Source organism: Somniosus microcephalus, chromosome 1 (assembly GCF_052327205.1).
Source record: "Somniosus microcephalus isolate GS21.2 chromosome 1, FLI_Smic_1.0, whole genome shotgun sequence".
Taxonomy (NCBI): Eukaryota; Metazoa; Chordata; class Chondrichthyes; order Squaliformes; family Somniosidae; genus Somniosus; species Somniosus microcephalus.
Window position 1 is genome coordinate 133,888,406 of NC_140987.1, and position 21,602 is coordinate 133,910,007.

Consider the following 21,602-nt stretch of genomic DNA (forward strand, 5'->3'; position numbering starts at 1 on the left):
TCCGAACGCCGACCTGCTTTGCAGCACCGGCCGTGCCCTGAGTGCTCCACCCTCTCTCTCTCTTTGCTTCTGCTTCCCGACTCGCTGCCCGGCCCCGTTGCAGAGCCACCCGATCGAGCTCTAGCCCGCCGCAGCCCAGGAAGGATCAGTGCACTACCTGCCACCAGCCCGTTTAGCTGGTGAAACCACAGTTTTTTTTTTCCTCTTGCTTCTGGCTTCGACCTTCGTCTGAGGAATCGATCCCCTTGAGGTGGTGCCGAATTGCAGGTAAGTTCGTTTCTAACTCGTCGCCACTGTTCGATCCGTGTGTTAATGGAGACACGGAATGCAGGAGTTGATTTAACAAGTGTTTACTGAACAAAGTCTGGAGGTGAACTAACTACACAAGACGCTACACAGGCTTATATACCCGAGTGGTCACTACTGGTACTACAGTATACAGGGGCTTCAAAAACATAGTTCCTCTTAAAGGTACATACACTACATTCACCAATGTCACTAATAAATGGTTCTGTGTAGTTTATTAATGTCATTTTCTGATATTTAAAATCGAGTTAATCATAGGAGGTGACTGGACTCTCATTTAAAAATGCTTATTTTTTGTGATAACACCATTTTCGGCTGTATTAATAAAGCTGCACCAGGTTACCACTCTTAAATATATCAGAATATTTTTAATGCAAAAAAAAATTCAAAAAAATTATTCTAAACAGCTGCCCGATTGTGCTGGTTCATGGCAGATTTTACATTCAGCGATATGCAAATGAATTTGAGCGGAAACGTGAGGGAAAAAAACACCTCTTAAAACTAGCGCAATTTGCACCCGGATCGTCGATTAAGCCCAAAGCTCTTCACCAGTATGTTTTATTTTTTTGAAAAAATGTATATACTTCAGAGTGATTTCAAGGCAGTAATCTAAGTTTAGGTTCGAATGATTGATATAAACGAGAGAAGTCTGAGCTTTTTGTTTTCATGAGTCACCAAGTTGTGTATCATGGAGCTAAAAGGGCCACATAGAACGTTTGCATCCATGTTCCCATAAATTTGGTGATGAGCTGATTGGTGGATAAATCCTAAATGTGGCAAAACTAAAAATAGCCCTTTCCAAAGACCCACACAATTTAAACAAAATGAAGAGGCAAATAGAAATAAAAGTGCAAATAGGATCGAGTTGCCTGGACTTTGAGAGCTGGCGTGACGGCAGCTTGGTGCCATATTTCACCATCGGGCCTAAACATGCCTGATATAAACCACCTGGGTGATTTATGAAGCTTGACGCCCACAATTAGATTATTACTTTATCATTATTCCCAGGCATCAATTAAAAATCTGTTTCTTATTTTGATTAATTGGATTTTAACAATCATTTCAATTTCAAATTGAAATGGTTAGGAGAATAACCTTATATGAACAGAGGGATTTGCTCCATTTATGCAAGAGGAGTAGTTCCTTAATGGCTAATATATGAAGTTATCTCTCTTTCATTTGTTGCAGTAATTTTTGTTATGACAGTTTGCAAGTCAAAGGCATATCTTTTGAGTGTGGCCTAACATGTATGTGTGCAATTTGATCATCTTGGCAATTTAGTGGGTAAGTATTGCGCATCTGATATCCCAGGTGGTCAATGAGATGCCTTCCTGTACCCAAGAAGGAAAAATGAAATCTGAATCAGGAACCAACTAGTGTGATCTAACCTTTGGAATAATCTTGTACTCAATACTGAAAAAGTTACATGTTCTCATCGCTGAACTGACCTTACTGTCAGTTGTGAAGTTTGAGTTGTCTGTGAATTCTGTTTGAAGCACAACGTTGGATTCTAAGTGTCAACTGTCTACAGTTATTTGTTAAAGCAATTGAAAATAATTCTGGTTGCTGCTTTGACTGAATTGCAGTGACAGAGATGAAAGCTGCATTGAATGACATTCATAATTGTCACTTAGAGTGAGATTAGGAAACATTTCTTTATATAAGGTTGCAGCATGGAATACAATGCAGTAGGGAATGGTTGAAGCAGAGACTAATGCATTATTTAAGGGAAAATTGGATAAATACTTGAAACCGTGGGTATGGGGAAAGAATGGAGAAGCAGGATTCGTTTTGGATTATGCTAGTAAACAGCTGCCATTGACCCAATGGATTGAATGGGTTTATGTGTTGTAAACATCTGTGGTTCTATGGTGTTGCAGTGTTCACCTGATTTGTAACTCTAATAGGTTGATATATCTTGCGTGGAATTTTTTTCCCCAAAAATACCATGTACAGATAAATTGATATGGTCTTTGGCACGAGATGATGTATTCTATTCATTGTAAAATAGTTGGCGAAAGGCTATTTATTTGGCACCTTCTAATAGCTATATATGGGTTGAATGACTCATTGAGGGATTGTGATGAAATAATTAACTACAAGAGTGAAATTCAAACTGTTATGGTGACACTAGTGGTGCGCAGTTAGAAATGGAGTGAAGTAAGTGAAATAAAGATTGCACAGTTATTTTTGTTTGGGCAGTTTAGTTAGGTTTGTGAAGCATTAAAAAAAAATGTTCTTAGGAGTCGGGTGACACTGGCAAGGCCTAATTTATTGCCTGTCCCTAGTTGCTTTGAGAAGGTGGTTGTTGGCCTTCTCCTTGAACTGCTGCAGTCCTGTGGTACTTGTGCATCCACAATGTGAGGCAGTGATGGGGAACATCAGGTTTAGATCTGAGTGGTACTGTTTCATCACATAGCGTGAGTGTAGTGGGCAGAACTGTTTAGTGTGGACCAAATAAAGAAGCAAATTGCAATGGGGAGTCATTCCTCTTCCTGCAAATGTGGTCTCAGTATTATGCTACCAGATGACTCCCAGCCAATTAAGTTACACTTGAACATGTCAAAATGTTCTTTTGCGGAATTGCATTTTAATCAGTTCAAACAACTATACATCACCAAATGTGAACCAAAACACTCTTTCTTACTTCATTTATGCATGATGAGTCACTGGCAAATTCAATGTGTGGATAGGTTCCTCTACTGCAATGTGCTTCAATAGAATTAAGTGGCTTTGTATTGGTCATGAAACACCTTCCATTATTGGCAGTTTAGTTGCAAGTACAGTAAGGAATAAATTATATTTTTTAACAAGCAACAAAAAAACCTGAAAAATATTCAATATTTTAGCTAAATACCTGGAGTGGTGTGAGAGGTATTGTGGAATATGATATTTCTTGGAGCCTGGGACCAGCCAGATAGACCACAATGGTCTACGTGGAAGTGAATTTTTAATGGCGTGGTAAGTCTTAATTACTGCCAAACAACCTCTCTGGCATTGAAAAATAACTTTTACAAATGTGGAGTCTCATTCCTTCAAGATTTTAATTATTGTTAGAGATTTTAAAAAGTGTAAAAATGTAAATAAAATAAATGCTTCTCATAGTTCTCTTGCACAGAGTTATAAAGCATTCATTGATCAATTCTGATTCCAAACCACTTGGGTATTCCCATTTTATATTGGATTGATTGACGTTTTGCATAAAAATAACTTTCCTGTTCTCTCTTGCACACCCTTCTAATCTCTTACTAGAACAAACTATCCTCCTTGTGTTAACCTGGTGGTTTCTAGCCAACCTCTTGTGCTAGGTTGGATTTATTCACGTTACAAATTTCTAACCGGAGTCGTTCTTTCTGTGGCTTACCCTTTCTTACAGGATCAACTTAATTTACCTCCTAGTTGTCCTGGACATATCTGGAGGTGAATTTCCACAGGACTGAAGTCCTGCTTATGCACATGAACACACAAAGTTACAGCAGAGGAGCTGGCGTAGCCCCAAAGATATTCACCCACTATGGCTTCGCCTCCTTTTTTGTGTCTCCCAATGTCAGTTTTTTTCCCCTGTGCTCCTGTATGTGTGTTTTTCTCAGGGTTACTGTGTCTATACCCACCTATTGACTACCATCTACCCTGTGATCCATTTCATATGGAATCCAGTTATCTCCCTGCTCTCTTTCCCCCTCCTCTTTACTCTGCCAATGATTTTCAATTGCTGCCTCAATGTTCCCTAAAAGTGTCTTTGTCCCTATTTGACTAAGCTGCAGCCCATCTCTCCTGTACCAGTCCTTTTTGTTCTGGTAATGTTCCCAGTTATTTACGAAGGTAGCATTGTTTTTTTCAACAGGTTTCAACTTGGTGACGTACTGTATAATTCATCTGTCATGAACTGACTAAATTTATTTCAGTTGCAACGATAGTATTTTAATGAGGGAAAATGATCAACTACATCTAATCCATGTACTTTTAAAAACTCTTTTGATGGGCTTTTCAGATAGTGCTACAACTTTAACCAATGTAAAATGATTCAGGATGCACATTAACCAAATTTCTTACAAAGATTTCAGAAAGGCTGTGGTAAACACAGCTTTTGCAAGTAGACAGCAAAGAGTAAACAAATTTGTATTTGACTGCATCTTTTTTTTTCTGTTTGTTTATTCCTGAGCTTGCAGAGCCTGCAGATGCATGGGAAGCAAAGGTTAAATAAAGGGTAAAGATAAGTCTCCTTTGCCACCCTCCTCTTCCTCTCAAGACTAAATGAGAATTGTGTTTATAAAAATAGTCAGACATAGACTCATACAGTATAGTAGCAGGCTATTTGGCCCATTGTGCCGTTCCTGCTCTTTCCCATAGCCCTGCAATTTTTTTCTTTTAAAATACTTATCCAATTCCCTTTTGAAAGTTATTATTGAATCTGTTTCCACCACCCCTTTAGGCTGTGCATTCCAGATCACAACAACTTGCTGCGTAAAAAAATATTCTCCTCATCGCCTCTGATTCTTTTGCCAATTACCGTAAATCTGACTCCTCTGGTTACCGACCCTCCTGCCAGTGAAAACAGTTTCTTCTTATTTATCCTATCAAATACAGTGTATCAGTATGGTATTAGCACTAATTACTTTATTTAGCATTATTATAAAACAAGTAGCACAATTTAGAGAAAATGTTTTATAAATGCACAGCCTACGACCAAATTGCTGTGATTCAAACTCCTATTTTGATTCTCAATATATTCTATATTTTTTAAAGGAGTATAAATCAATGTTGCAGTGAAGTATGCACGTTGCAGGACTTGTTCCTGTCTTTCTTTTCCCCCCCCCCCCCCCCCCAACCCCCAAAAAAAAGTTGGCCAGGGCTCTTCAGATATATTTTAATTGGTATTTGATACAGTTTGAAATTCAGTTTTAAAACTTGAAACTATTGCCAAAATAATAATGAACACAGTTGTACCGTTGGATTTTGCACTTGTGTATAATACTACCTCATTTACTCTGTGCTGCGGATTGTACTAACCTGAAGTTCCTGCGGTATTATCTGGTACTTGATGCATTCATTACTTCTCCTGTTTCACATGTACACATTGTAAAACATGTGCAGTCAAAGACTGGAAACAATATCCTACCAGGCACTGTGTAGCATTGATGAGCTTGCAACTCATATGATGTAATTGTTGTTGGGTTATGGTCAATTAGAAAAATTGAGTGCAAAGTCTTGCTGATTATAGTGGAGGCAGAAGGAAGATTTGAGATTGATTCTAAAGGCTACAATTCAGTCAAGCATTACACTGTGTATAGTGATTCAAGCCAGATACAACTAGAAATTCAAGTGTCTGGGCGGGTGGGGGTGGTGTCTATATAGAAAAGATGCTACAAATCTTGTTATATAAGAGAAGTATTGACTAAAATTCAATCTGAATTTGTCCTTGTTTAGTTATAAAGTATACTGTAATATTTGAAATTGAATTTGTTAATCTGAGCTCATCATTTAAAAAAAATATAATTGCTGAAAAATGGTTGTAGTTAAGTCCTTCACATACTGATTGAACTCTACGTGCAAGTTCTCATTCCTCTCATCAGGCGCTTGTTATCTTGATGACAATTTGAGACGAGTGCACAGGAGGCATTGCCAGGGAGAAGTGCAATTAGAATTGCAGTTGACCATTGCTAATCTATATCATTCAATGATTTAATTTAGTGTTAAGAACCTTGGTTTCAGACCTTTTTAACCCTCAAGGTATGGAGTTCTGTTTACAGTACATTGTATAGTATAGCGGCATTCAAAATTGTTTCATGTGTTTTTGCAGATATTAATCTTAAAATGCTGTTTGAAAAGAATGGACGTTTAGTACCAACAAGGAGTTCAGACAGGTAGTTTGATGAGTAGCGCTGAGAAGGACTAAAGTGAAATCTTTTGGCTGAAAGTTTTCAGCTGTGCAATAATATACTTGGGGAGTTCTGCAGAATTATTTTTAGATATGCTGACAGTTTTTGCCTTTTTATTAACTAAATTGTCTCTGATTGAAACTTAGGGTTTCACAGATATCCTCCATAAATAGGAAAACGCAATAGAATTACACATGGTTAATTCTTCACTAATAAACGCATGAACTGGTGATACCCAGATTGATTTTTTTTTAGTTTTTTTTTTACACCAGCAAGCAATGCCAGTCAGTTTTTACTGTGTATTTTAACTTTTATATCTGTTGCGTAGTTAATGACCCTACTTGCTGTTTACTGTTTGTGTCTACATTTTCTTCAGTATTTCATTTATTTTACAGAATTACTCAGTTTTTTCCATTCAAAGGAAATATCATTTGATTGATGTGAATGGATCTTTAACACTCAATATAGGTAGAATGAAAGATTGGGAAGTGTTGGTGGTGAATTTGCTGCTGAAACTAGCGGTCTCAAAAATACACTCCACTGATAGCTATAGGCAAGAGCTATTGGAAGATAACCCATTGTTGTTAAAAGAACTCTTTATTTTTTTGCTATAATCTCCATACACAACATGCCTCATACACACTATGGAGAATATTATTGTGTCACACAGTAATATTATAGTAAAGTTTTTCAGAGTTGGAATGTTTAAAACTACTGGAAGCCTTAATATGATGTGTATCAAGATGAATTAAAAATAAAATCCTCTTGGCCAGACCTTCATGCAACCAGAATTGATATATTGCCATTATAAAGATGTACTTATATGGTGTATTCCAGTTGTGGGAATGGTTGTTTAAAGGAAACATCTGCGCAACACTCTACTCTTCTGACACTTTATGACATGTTCCTTTAAAAGCAATGACCAGACAAATAGAATTTATGCTCACCAGATAGGTTTCCATGGAGACGTTTCTATTAGAAGTTTCCTTCTTTTCAATTTATGTTTTAATGAATGTATAATATATATATATGACAAGTCTCTTAAATATGCTAAATTATTTTTAATAGGAAAATGCAAATATGGTCAGAGAAGTGGAGGTGGATAAAGTAATCACGTTTGATGATAAATATGTTGAAGCAATAAAAAAATTATGGAATGATCCTGGGATTCAGGAGTGCTATGACAGACGACGAGAATATCAGTTGTCCGATTCTGCCAAATAGTAAGTATGAAATTTTTGTTCTAAACTATCGTCCTCAAGGTTGGTCGAGTCTCCTGCCTTTCATCCATCCCTCTGTTAACATCTAGCTTGAGTTAAGACAGTAGCAAAAAGCTGAAGAAGATTTTTTTATGTATGGGCTTTTGGAGCATTGGAGCTTGTGTGTGTGATATTATTGAGAAGCATCTATTTTCCTCTTTCCTTTTTCCTGCATTTCTGAACTCCACAGACTATCTCGGGTGAGCATCATATCTCAACTCTATTCAAGTAACTAAAATTTACCGTGAACTGAAATATTAAAGTAATCTTGCACGTTGTCAAAAATGCTTTTAACTAAAGGATCATAAAGTTTTTCTTGATTCCATTTAAGCATTTTATTAATCCAGGGTTTTCTTAAACAAAATATAGCAAGTTCTGTTATTAGTTGAGGATCATCTGTACAACAGTAACCTAGGTAACATGAGTTAGCTTGGATTCAGAAGGGGAAGATCCTGCCTAATCAACCACCTAGACTTCTTTGAAGAAGTGACAATCCACTTCGACTGTGGTAAGCCTGATGAAATGGTGTTCCTCGACTTCCAAATTACTTTTAACAAGGTTCCACATGAAAGGCTACTAATTAAACTCAAAGCTGTGAGGGTTCAGGATAAACCATAGGAATGGATAACAAACTGGTTATGATATGAGCTGGAGTCCGAGCTTCAAACACTGCGACACATCAGGGAGGGGGAGAGTTACCTGGACTCTGTGTTCCAGGAAGTAGTCACACCAATTAGATTAACTAATTCAGATGTAGTCCGTGGTCAGGGACAGGAGGGTGTGACTATGAGTGAGGCAGGTACAGGGATCCAGGAGGTAGTGTTGGGAGGAGCCGCAGCCCTTGCTCTTGTCCAACAGGTTCAAGGCTCTTACTCCCTGTGAGGACGGGAACGGGGACTGCAGGGAGGATGAGCAACCTGGCCACAGCACTGTGGAACGAGGGGCCATTCAAGTGGGGGGAGTAAAAAGAAATGTTGTAGTGGTAGGGGATAGTATCATTAGGGGGATAGATAGGGTTCTTTGCAGCCGAGAGCGAGAGTCCCGAAGGCTGTGTTGCCTGCCAGGATTAAGGACATCTCCTCTGGGCTGGAGAGAAACTTCGAGGGGGAGGATCCAGTTGTCGTGGTCCATGTTGGTACCAACGACATAGATAGGACAAGGAAAGAGGTTCTGCTGAAGGAGTATGAGCAGCTAGGGGCCAAATTAAAAAGCAGAACCACAAGGGTAATAATCTCTGGATTACTATCTGAGCCACGAGCAAATTTGGCTAGGGTAAATAAAATCAGAGAGTTAAATGCGTGGCTCAAAGACTGGTGTGGGATAAATGGGTTTTGCTTCTTGGGACATTGGCACCAGTACTGGGACAGGAGAGAGCTGTTCCGTTGGGACGGACTTCACTTGGCCAGTGCTGGGACTAGAATCCTGGCGAATCGAATAACTAGGGCTGTAGAGAGGGCTTTAAACTAATTAGTGGGGGGGAGGTTTCAAGAGAGCGAAAAATAAAAATGTCAGCGGAGAAGGCAATAGAGCAAGGTAACAGTGGGGGAATTAAAAACCAGAGCGTGTCAGGAAGGGACAGAATATATAAAGGTAAAGTAGTAAAGGGGGTAAAAGCAGGAATAAATTGTCACAAAACATATTTAAAAGTTCTTTATCCGAATGCACGCAGCATTCGTAACAAAATAGACGAGTTGACGGTACAAATAACTACACATGGGTATGATCTGGTGGCCATTACAGAAACATGGCTGCAAGGTGACCATGACTGGGAACTAAACATCCAGGGGTATTTGACAATTAGGAAGGACAGACAGGAAGGAAAGGGAGGTGGGGTGGCTATGTTAATAAAGGATGGAATCACTGCAATAGTGAGAAATGATATTGGGTCAAAGGATCAGGATAGTGAAACAGTTTGGGTGGAGATAAGGAATAATAAGGGGAAAAAGTCACTAGTGGGCGTAGTCTATAGGCCTCCTAACAGTTGCAACTCTATTGGTCGGAGTATAAATCGGGAAATAGCTGGGGCTTGTAATAAGGGAACAGCTATAATCATGGGAGATTTTAACTTTCATATTGACTGGACAAATCAAATTGGGCAGGGCAGCCTTGAGGAAGAGTTCATAGAGTGCATTAGGGACGGGTTCCTTGAGCAGTATGTTACTGAACCAACCAGGGGGCAGGCAATTTTAGATCTGGTCCTGTGTAATGAGACAGGATTAATAAAAAATGTCCTAGTAAAGGATCCCCTTGGAATGAGTGACCATAACATGGTTGAATTCCAAATTCAGTTGGAGGGTGAGAATTGGATCTCAAACCAGCGTACTACGCTTAAATAAAGGAGACTATGAAGGTATGAGAGCAGAGTTGACTAAAGTGGACTGGGAAAATAGATTAAGGTGTAAGACGGTATATGAGCAGTGGTGTACATTCAAGGAGATATTTCACAACTTTCAAGAAAAATATATTCCACTGAGGAAAAAGGGGCGTAAAAGAAAAGACAGCCATCCGTAGCTAAGTAAAGTAATAAAGGATAGTATCGGACTGAAAACAAGGGCATATAAAGTAGCCAAATCTAGTGGGAGGATAGAAGATTGGGAAGCATTTAAAAGCCAGCAAAGAATAACTAAAAGATTAATTAAGAAAGGGAAGATAGATTATGAAAGTAAACTAGCAAAAAATATAAAAACAGATAGCAAGAGCTTCTACAGTTCTATAAAAAGAAAAAGGGTGGCTAAAGTGAATGTTGGTCCCTTAGAGGACGAGACCGGGAAATTAGTAGTGGGGAACATGGAGATGGCAAAAACGCTGAACAAATATTTTGAATCAGTCTTTACAGTAGAGGACATGAAAAATATCCCAACACTGGACAAACAGGGGGCTATGGGGGGGAGGAGCTAAACACGATTAAAATCACTAAGGAGATGGTACTCGGTAAGATAATGGGACTTAAGGCAGCTAAACCCCCTGGACCTGATGGCTTACATCCTAGGGTCTTGATAGAAGTAGCGGTAGGGATTGTGGATGCATTGGTGGTAATTTTCTAAAACTCCCTGGATTCAGGAAAGGTCCCAGCAGATTGGAAAACTGCTAATGTAACGCCCTTATTTAAAAAGGGAGGTAGACAAAAGGCTGGAAACTATAGACCAGTTAGCCTAACATCTGTGGTTGGTAAAATGTTGGAGTCTATTATTAAGGAAGCAGTAACAGGACATTTGGATAAGCAGAATTTAATCGGACAGAGTCAGCATGGTTTTATGAAGGGGAAGTCATGTTTGACAAATTTGCTCGAATTCTTTGAGGACGTAACAAACAGGGTGGATAAAGGGGAACCAGTGGATGTGGTGTATTTGGACTTCCAAAAGGCATTTGACAAGGTGCCACACAAGATTACTGCACAAGAGAAAAAATCACGGGATTGGGGGTAATATACTGGCATGGGTGGATGATTGGCTATCTAACAGAAAACAGAGAGTTGGGATAAATGGTTCATTCTCGGGTTGGCAATCAGTAACTAGTGGTGTTCCGCAGGGGTCAGTGCTGGGATCCCAACTCTTTACAATCTATATTAATGATTTGGAGGAAGGGACCAAGTGCAACGTATTCAAGTTTGCCGACGATACAAAGATGGGAGGGAAAGCAGTGAGTGAGGAGGACATAAATAACCTGCAAAAGGACATAGACAGGCTAAGTGAGTGGGCAGAAATTTGGCAGATGGAATATAATGTTGGAAAGTGTGAGGTTATGCACTTTGGCAGAAAAAATCAAAGAGCAAGTTATCATCTAAATGGAGAGAAACTGCAAAGTGCTACAGTACAAAGGGATCTGGGGGTCCTGGTGCATGAAATGCAGAAGGTTAGTATGCAGGTACAGCAGGTGATCAGGAAGGCCAATGGAATCTTGGCTTTTATTGCAAGGGGGATGGAGTATAAAAGCAGGGAAGTCTTGCTTCAGTTATACAGGGTATTGGTGAGGCCACACCTGGAAAACTGCGTACAGTTTTGGTTTCCATATTTAAGAAAAGATATACTTGCTCTCGAGGCAGTTCAGAGAAGGTTCACTCGGTTGATTCCGGAGATGAGGGGGTTGACTTATGAGGAAAGGTTGAGTAGGTTGGGACTCTACTCATTGGAATTCAGAAGAATGAGAGGTGATCTTAACGAAACATATAAGATTGTGAGGGGGCTTGATCGGGTGGATGCGGGGAGGATGTTTCCACTGATGGGTGAGAGTAGAACTAGGCGGCATAATCTTAGAATAAGGGGTTGCCCTTTCAAAACTGAGATGAGGAGAAACTTCTTCACTCGGAGGGTAGTAAATCTATGGAATTTGCTACCTCAGAGAGCTGTGGAAGCTGCGACATTAAATAAATTTAAAACGGAGATAGACAGTTTCCTAGCTGATAAGGGAATTAGGGGTTACGGGGAGCGGGCAGGGAAGTGGACGTGAGTCTCGGTTCGGATCAGCCATGATCCTATTGAATGGCGGAGCAGGCCCGAGGGGCCGTATGGCCTACTCCTGCTCCGACGACTTATGTTCTTATTATGTTCTTATGGTTTTAGGGTAAGAAATAATGATTATTGGTTTGAGGAATAAAGTTGAGGGCTGTCCATAGTGGGGTGTCTCAGGACTCGGTGCTGGGAAAGTTACTGTTTCTAATTTACACAAATGACCTGGATTCAAACTCAATGCAAAGTGGTCAAAATTGCAGGAGGGGCATTAAGGAACAAAATCAGGAAGCATTTTTTCACGCAAAGGATAGTCGAAATATGGAACTCTCTTCCCCAAAAAGCTGTGGATGGTATGACAATTGAAGTTTTTAAAACCAAGATTGATAGATATTTGTACGGTAATGGTATCGAGGAATAGGAAATAAAAACAGAAATTGCTGGAAATGTTCAGGTCAGGCAAGAGACAGAGTTAACGTTTCAGGTCGATGACCCTTCGTCAGAACTGGAAAATGTTGGAAATGGCACAGGTTTTTAAGTAAGTGTAGGAGCAGGGAAAGGGGGGAGGGGAGGAAAGAACAAAAGGGAAGATCTGTGATAGGATGAAAGGCAGGAGAGATTAAGAGACAAAGGGGATGGTGGTGCAGGCAAAAGGAGATGGTAATGGGACAAGTTAAGAAACAAAAGATGACTAGATGAAGTGTAAATGGCAATGACAGAATCATCAACAGCTGCTATGTGTGAGAGAGAGAAAAACAAGATAGGGGCAGAGGCTATGGGCTGAAGTTGTTGAACTCGATATTGAGTCCAGAAGGATGTAAAGTGCCTAATTCAAAGATGAGGTGCTGTTCCTCGAGCTTATGTTGAGCTTCATTGTAACAGTGTAAGAGGCCAAGGACAGAGAGGTCAGAGTGGAGCGGTGAATTAAAGTGACAGGCGACCGGAAGCTCGGGGTCACCCTTACGGACCGAACGAAGATGTTCCGCAAAGCGGTCATCCAATCTGTGTTTGGTCTCCCCAATGTAGAGGAGACCGCATCGTGAGCAGCGAATACAGTATACTAAATTGCAAGAAGTACAAGTAAGACGCTGTTTCACCTGGAAGGAGTTTTTGGGGCACCCCTTTCAGCATTCCGAAGGGACCGCTCCCTCCGCGACACCCTGGTCCACACCTCTATCACCCTCAACACCCCTTCCCCTTCACCCGACACCTTCCTGTGCAAGCGCAGGAGATGCAACACATGCCCTTTTACCTCTTCCCTTCCCACTGTCCAGGGCCCCAAACACTCCTTCCAGGTGAAACAGCGATTTGTGACTATGCAGAACAATGGCAGACAAAATTTAATCAGACAATTGTAAAATGCTACACAAAGAAGGGATAATTGGAGGAGGGGAGAAGAGGCTAGGTGAGGAGAGTGGGCAAAAGAGGAGGCAAAGATACAGGGGTTGAACGGGTAGTTCAGAGGCAAAGAGGTAGGAGATAGCGCTATTTTAATATTTCCCTCTTCCCCCTCCTTTCTTCACCACATTTCCTTTCCTTTGCACTTCCTTTTCTCTTCCTCTGCTTTTTCTCCTCCTTTCCTCCTCCTCTGTTCCTTTCGTCCCATCAAAGTCTTTGGGGGTGGGGGATGCAGTATGATTTGGAAATATCATCAGTGCTGAGCTATCTCATTGAAGGTGTCAATTGGGAAATGCTGCTCACAAAAGGAAGGGGAAGGAGTGGACGATTTGATTGGTTGGGGGGGTGGGGGCGGGTTTTAAATAGCAAGGGTTTAAATTGAGCGATATCTAGGATTTTTAATACAATTAATGCTTAACATATCCAAACAATCATAATAATTCAGCTTTTATTGTCATTGTACAATGCACAAGTACATGAACAACGAAATGTGATCTTGCAAGCTCCCATGAGTCCAGTACAAATAACATTAACATTAAACATAAATAGCACCGTCCTGGGAGAAGCAAAGCCGCTGCGTCTGTGCGCGCCGCCATTCCATTTCCACCATTCCTCCTGTCCGATAATCTTCAGCCCAACGCCCGGGCCTGCTCACCAGCCGCCCCTCCCGGGGCTCCTTCCGTGACCTTCTCACCAACCGCCCCTCCTCGGGGCTCCTTCCGTGACCTTCTGCACCTGGTCTTCCCTGATGGTCACCCCTCCAGGTACTAACCAGGCCTGGCTCTGCTTAGCTTCCAAGCCTTGCCAGTGACCCTGTCCCTAGTCCCAGGAACAGAGCAGCAATAAAACAAAACCACATGAATGTTGGAGTAGTAGAATACAGATCAGAGGAGGTTGTGATCAAGTTGTACAAGGCTCTGGTCAAACCACACCTTGAGTATGTTGTCCAGTTCTGGCTGCTGAGCCACAAGGGAGACATTCGAGCATTGGAGGCAGGCAAAAGCTGCCAGGCTTATTCCCAGTGTTAGCGGTCTGAGTTATGAGAAAAACTGGTGGAACTTTTGCCCAGTGGTCTTAAATTTGAAATTAAATTGGGAGAGTAGGACAAGGGAATACAGGCTCAAACGAGTAAAAGGCAAATGCAGGACTGATAGCAGAAAATTCTTGTTCACATAGCGAATGATCAGCATATGGAGTGGACTCCCAGATAAAGTAATGGTGGTGGAAACCTTGGAAACATTTGAGAAACAATTGGATGCTATTTTGGGGGACTGCAGGTTGCTTCTGGCTGGGTAAATTAAGATGGGCCGAATGGCCTTCCTCATGTGTAATTATCTTATATTCAGCAAGAGATTATTTAATGAAGACCTTTGAAAATATTATAAAATATTAAGCTACCTTTTATAGGAACTACAGATGCAAATTGCATGAGTTTTTGGAGTTGTGTATAAATCCAGTATAATGTACTGTATTACTGGCAGAAGTCAGAATTTTACCGTAAACAAATAGAAATCATACTATTCTGTCGACTGTACTTAGCCTTAACATTGGAACTGCACAAACTTATTTTGGCTAAATTTGTTTAGATTTAGCATATATTTAAAATTAAGCTGCCCTACTTGATTACAAGACATTTTTTGAATACATGGCGAGGTTCTTTGGGGGAAAAACAATTCCAGGTTGGAATGCCACAGAAAGTGGAACAGGACCCAAAAACTCTGTGCAGTACAAAAATAACTGCAGTTATTCATTATTAATCACTCCAAAGGTCAGTAGCAGGTTATACAAATCTGGTTGCAATGTGATGATGGGACTGTGTCGCACCACAACCAATACTTTGCACCATCCAAAAAAATGTTTTTACAAGGAAGGTGCATGTGCATTGCCAATTGATCAAAACCTTACTGTTTGGCTCTGTTCGAGGGATTAAATACCTATATACATTTTTCATAGAATTTCCATTTCTGTACTTGAATGATAATGATGAAAGGCTTTTCCTAACTGTGACTGTACAAGATAATGCTGTTTTCCAGGTTTACAAGCTCTCTTGCGTTCAGTGGTAATCTCGCAGCGCCACTATACTGGTAAATGCCTCTGCTCTAGTGGAAATAATCCCAGTATCTAATAACTATAGTTTCCCATCTCTGGCATCATCCTAGAGAACCTACACTGTATATGCTCTCTATGACTTTAATGTCTTTTCTGTAATGGCAACCTTTCTTTTGAAGTGATAAAAGGGAATGACGCCAGGGATGATTAACTAATTATGAGGACAGACTTGACATACTTGGCTTATTACCACAGGTGCACAGCAGGTTGAAATGAGATTTAATAGAGGTTTTTAAACAACAACAACTTGCATTTATATAGCACCTTTAATGAAGTAAAATGACCCACGGTGCTTCACAGGAGCAATCATCAAACAAAATTTGACACCGAGCCACATGAGCTATTAGGACAGATGACCAAAAGCTTAGTCAAAGAGGTAGATTTTAAGGAGCATCTTAAAGGAGGAAAGCGAGGTAGAGAGGTTTAGGGAGATAATTCCAGAGCCTGTGGTCTGGGCAGGTAAAGGCAAATGGTGGAGCGATTAAAATTGGGGATGGGCAAAAGGCCAGAATTGGAGGAGCGCAGAGATCTGAGGGTTGTCGGCAATGTTTCCCCTAAGGTGCACGGTCGCGGACCAAACCGGAGTTCCCGCACAGGCCATTCACCAGCTGTGAGCACAGAGGAGCGGAGTGAAGTAGACTTGGTGCAAGTTAGGATATGGGCAGTAGAGTTTTGGATGAGTTCAAGTTTATGGAGGGTGGAAGATGGGAGGACGGCCAGGAGAGCATTGGAATAGTCAAGTCTGGAGGTAACTAAGGCATGGATGAGGGTTTCAGCAGCAGATGAGCTGAGGAAGGGGCAGAGTCGGGCAATGTTCTGGAGGTGGAATTAGGGGGTCTTGGTGATGTATAGTTGGACGCTCATCGTGGGGTCAAATAAGATACCAAAGTTGCGAACAGTCTGCTTCAGCCTCAGACAGTGGCCAGGGAGAGGGATGGAGTCAGTGGCTAGGGGACGGAGTTTGTGGTGGGAACCGAAGACAATGGCTTCGGTCTTCCCAATAGTTAGTTGGAGGAAATTTCTGCTCATCCAATACTGGATGTTGGACAAGCAGTGTGACAAATCAGAGACAGTGGAGGGGCCGAGCAAGGAGGTGGTGCGGTAGAGCTGGGTGTCATCAGCGTACATGTGGAATCTGATGAGCTTTTGAATGATGTTGCCGAGGGGCAGCCTGGAGATGAGAAAAGGGGGGGTGGTGGTTGAGGATAGATTCTTGGGAGACTCCAGAGGTAATGGTGTAGGAGCGGGAAGAGAATCCATTGCAGGTGATTCTCATGCTGCGACATAATTAACATCATGAAGGCCTTTAATAGAGTGACTAGGAAGAGACTATTTCCTCTGCTTTTAAGGGAAACAAGACCAGTGAGGCATAGGGATAAACAGGTCATTTTCAGGTTGGCAGGCTGTAACTAGTGGGGTGCCGCGAGGATCAGTGCTTGGGCCTCAGCTACTTACAATCTATATTAATGACTTCGATGAAGGGACCGAGTGCAATTTATTCAAGTTTGATGACAATACAAGACTAGGTGGGAAAGTAAGCTGTGAGGAGGACACAAAAGAGCCTGAAAAGGGATATACAGTAGGTTAAGTGAGTCAGCAATAAGGTGGCATATGGAGTATAATATGAGGAAATGCGAGGTTATTCACTTTGGTAGGAAGAATACAAAAACAGAATATATTTTTAAATGGTGAGAAACTATTAAATGTTGGTGTTCAGAGAAATTTAGGTATCCTCGTACAGGAAACACAGTTAGTGCTGCTTGCATCACTTTTAATTCTGCTTTTCTTAAACAGTGATGCATAGGATCATATTGGAGGTTTTTGTAACTTGCATTGATCAATCTGTTTTCATTTTGCAGCTACCTTAGTGATGTAGACCGCATTAGTTCGCCAATATATGTACCAACCCAACAAGATATACTGCGGGTCAGAGTACCAACAACTGGAATCATTGAATATCCTTTTGATTTGGAGAACATAATCTTCAGGTATTGAAACTGCATAGTTACACATGGTCAGTAGATTTTTCACAATGTGAAAAATGTAATGCCACCTCAGGCCAAACCAAAACACAATGTCATGGATAGGGGAATATTCTGTGCAAAAACTGAGAGTCATTTGCATCACTTATTCAGGAAATGTAGATAGTTTGGGAGAAGTATTGTAGCGGTACCACCGAGTGTCCCTTACTTACCGGACATAATTCTCTTTAACGCGATGACGCGGACCAACGCGATGATGTCATCACGCAAGTCACGTGACTACCCAAGCACGGGAAGAACGCGATGACATCATCACGCAACCCACGGGACTGCCTACTCGGTCCTCGTGGCGTCTCCGTCTGGTGAAGACCTATTTTATGGCTCTCCTGTACCTAGCTCTGCAGCCTGTTAGAATTCCTCTGTTCCTGCATTAAAAACCTTTTTGATTGTTCTCCTGGAGTCGAACTCGATTATTAAGTAGGAATTCGTCCAATACCTACATAGGTGAACCCGAATACCTACAGTATAACATAAATTTGACTACTGTATTTACCTGAGGTTCAAATGGATATTGAATACTTTGTCACTAAGCACTCTGATAGCTGAAATACAGCTGCTGACGAGCCACTTTCAACATCCTGGGTACTGATGTTTGGCCAAAAATGAGTACTTGAATTGATAATTTACTCCTTGAACATTGAACCACAAATACTTACAATGACAGTCCTATTTCTACAAGAAAGTGTGCATCCTTGTGCACCAGTGCTGGTTAGCCAGTGTTCATGTAACAACATTTATAATCTGAGACTACTTGGAGATAAAAATGTAGGAATCTCTCAGGATCATGAGGTACTCTGTGTGTCAGTAAGGGAATTCCTCTTCCAAGTATTGAGATAAAAAAAGTTTCTTTATATTTAAAGCCAAAAGCCTCACTGATGGGAGTCCTATCTGATTGTTGTAATTAACTTGTTTGTATGAACTATTGAAAGCTTCTCTGAAAGTCAAGCTCCCTTAAATATTTCTCTCACCAATGCAAGTAGGTCAATGAAGTCCCATCTGGCAAAAAAAAATCCTGCCTCCTGCTGGCGATACCAGTATAGCGAGCTTTCTTTTAGGCTGTTATGAGTTTTCCCACCTAGGCTTTTTAAACTTAGTCCCTTGTTACTTGAAGAGTCCTGGTTCCATTTTGTAGGTGATGCTTAGTTGGACAAGGTTGAACCAATAATTCATACTGGGAATGGCTTTTCAACTCTCTTGCTTCATGAAAAACTATTTGTATTCTCAATTTGCTCTTTAAAGAAATTCTTTCACTTGAAAAGAATCTTTAAAAGTTTTGCGAGTAGGTCAGTTTGGATGCCAGAGATTCTTAGCCAGACGTGCCTATGGAGTAAAATACTCCATAGTAGGCTGTAGATTGTACCCCAGCATGAGGACATCAGCTGCAAATACTTGCAATTTGCTTTTTGTTCTTAATATATGCAAGTGAGTTGTGTCTGAAACATCTGTGAATGCATCTGATTTCTGGATTCAGTTGATCCAGTGCTATTGGTTATCTGGCAAACTGTGCATGTTGGGGGGGAAAAAAACAGGTAGAAGTGGGGAGATGATTTTTTTTTTAAATGCTAGTGAAGTTTATCTTGCACATAACACGACGCAAAGTTTGGATAAAAATCTAATTTGTAATTGGTGCTATTCAGGATGATTCTATTGATCCTTTTAACATTTTATGAATATTTTTTATGATTGATACTACAAGAAACTTTGTGCTATCCGGCACCGACGGGACCGAGCTGTTGCCGTTCCCTCAAAACTGCCGGACACTCCAGCGCTAATGTTGAAAGATACGGAAGCTTCTGAGCTCCGTATCTGTCAACAAACCCTGTTGGCAACAGCTCCTAAACAGTCCAAGCGTCTCTGTAGCGTCTCTAGCTTAGCAACAGCTTCAGCAGACCTTGCAGAGCTTGACTGTTGAGGAAAAAAGCAACAAGAAAAAAAACCTAACGAAAATGGCACCTGATTTTTGCCGGTGGCTCGAACATTCCGGACAGTTAGCCTCCGGATAACACAAAGTTTCCTTTATGTTGAAAATGAGAATTATAAATAATGTAGAAATCTCTGATACTCTTACTGGTTGCACTCTATTATGAAAAATTAAGTTCAGTAAGATGCTATGTGTTTTGCATAATTCAGTAAGAATCCTCATGACTATTAATTTTAATGTTGTTTGGAAATTGCATTTTCAAATGTTTTTTGCTTTACTTTGTAGGATGGTAGATGTTGGAGGCCAGAGGTCTGAACGAAGGAAGTGGATTCATTGTTTTGAGAATGTCACCTCAATCATTTTCTTAGTTGCACTAAGTGAATATGATCAGGTTTTGGCCGAGTGTGATAATGAGGTAATTGTTTATCAGTAATGGTATAATAAGATTGTCGCAAGGCCCAGAATTTTCTGGGGACTTGCACCATTGCCTCTGCCGTAGGGACCCTTGAAAGGTGCAAAGATTAGAGGAAATTATGAAGTAAGTGACTTGCGCCATTAATTATGCCACTCCTTATTTTTCTGGAACCTTTACGCCATTGCCCTCGCCAAACCTAGTTAGAAGACATTTATCATAGCTTCGCCCCCAATGGACAACAATGGCAATTGCCATTTTCCTGAATTTAAGCCTGTTTCCATGCCGCTGCTATTTAGACTTAAATAATACGGACTTTATAATTTATTCACTAAATCAGACTTTTAATTTTAAATGACGCTGAAAGTAATTTTGAGCTCTGAAAGGAAATTAATTCTTTAGCAGTACAGATAATAATGATCTGAGTTATAAAGACATAGCAAAGAAAGATGTTTCAGCAAAGACCTGAAGCTCAAGCAACAATTTTATGCTCTTCCAGGTAAAAATAAACATCCGTAAAAACACCAGAGAGTCCAGTTTCACCAACTGGTGTATGTTTATCATCCCTTTTAGAGTTCAAAATAAAACTAACTTCAAAGAACATTGTTTAATGTCCGTTCTGTATAAGCTTGCTATTTATTTTTAAATTGAGACTTCAATAGACCTTACAACTCAAATGAAACGCGCAATTACTCAATGAAAATAATACCAAATGGATGAAGTGGAGCACCAGCAAGCCTCAACGGTCTGATTTTTTAATTTTTCTCTAATTGTAAATAATGAAGCAGCTTAATGAAAATTGGAATCCAAAGTAACTTTTTTTAAACTGAAGCTGGCAATCAATTGTTCAACTTCCAATGTAAAAGCTGTAGATTCTGGTTCTGCTTTGTTATAATTCTGTATACATGATTTTTTTTTTTAAAAACTCAAATCCATTTGGAGGAAGATCAAGATGGCCGTCATCGGTTCTCTTCCTTAAAACAAAATCCATTTACTGGTCATTGGCTGCGCCACTTCTGATTCATCACCATCCTCGCTGTGGCATATTCAAATCAGTTTTCAGTAAACTTTAAAATCAATTCACCACTGGAGGATCGGAGTGCATCACCAAAATCGCCGAGGTGGGAAAATCTGAGCCAAGAAGAGTGCCTCAATTTATAAAAACCTTTCATAAATAATACTGTTTAGTGCAGGCTGCTCTAGAGAATTTTGAGAGTTTTTTTTGTAAGCAAGTAAACTGGGGTTATACAGGCATTATACGGAATCAACTTTCCAAGATATCTTTGGAATGCTCTGAAACAAAGATACAGTGGGGAAGGTTTCCACTGTTGGCTATTTGCTATCGTGTCTTAACATTTGTATCTGTTTAATATAGGAGTGCTTTATATTTTCCTTTTTAGAATCGAATGGAAGAGAGCAAGGCACTATTTAAGACGATTATCACCTATCCCTGGTTTCACAGCTCCTCAGTCATTCTCTTCTTGAACAAGAAGGATCTCCTAGAAGAGAAGATCATGTATTCTCATCTAGTTGATTATTTCCCAGAATATAATGGTGAGTGTTTTATGGATGTAATTTGATCCATTTATAATAGTACTTGAACACTTTTCACACTGGCTGAATGGGTCTTGTGTTGGTTTAAAAATTAAATAATTTAAAACTGAAGTTGTCTGCTGTTTGAAAACAATGGTGCGTCAAGATTAAAACAAATGTATATATTTATTCCCACAATATTCTTAAATATGGCCCAGAAATTAGGATCGGGGGCTTGCCGCGCGTGCAAGCCCCCGATGTGCACTTACCCGACGCGCCGACAGCTGAAGCCTGGGAC

At 40.4% G+C, this 21,602-nt stretch overlaps 1 protein-coding gene across 1 annotated transcript in view; it reads left to right on the forward strand.

Annotated features, from left to right (window-relative positions):
• The window catches only part of LOC147124365 (guanine nucleotide-binding protein subunit alpha-14), a 207,265-nt gene that overhangs the window by 164,082 nt on the left and 21,581 nt on the right, over positions 1 to 21,602 (forward strand). The window contains exons 3-6 of the mRNA XM_085985872.1: positions 7,254 to 7,408; positions 17,256 to 17,384; positions 19,645 to 19,774; positions 21,172 to 21,325. Coding sequence (XP_085841998.1) covers positions 7,254 to 7,408; positions 17,256 to 17,384; positions 19,645 to 19,774; positions 21,172 to 21,325 — 568 coding nt within the window. The remainder of the gene's footprint in view (positions 1 to 7,253; positions 7,409 to 17,255; positions 17,385 to 19,644; positions 19,775 to 21,171; positions 21,326 to 21,602) is intronic.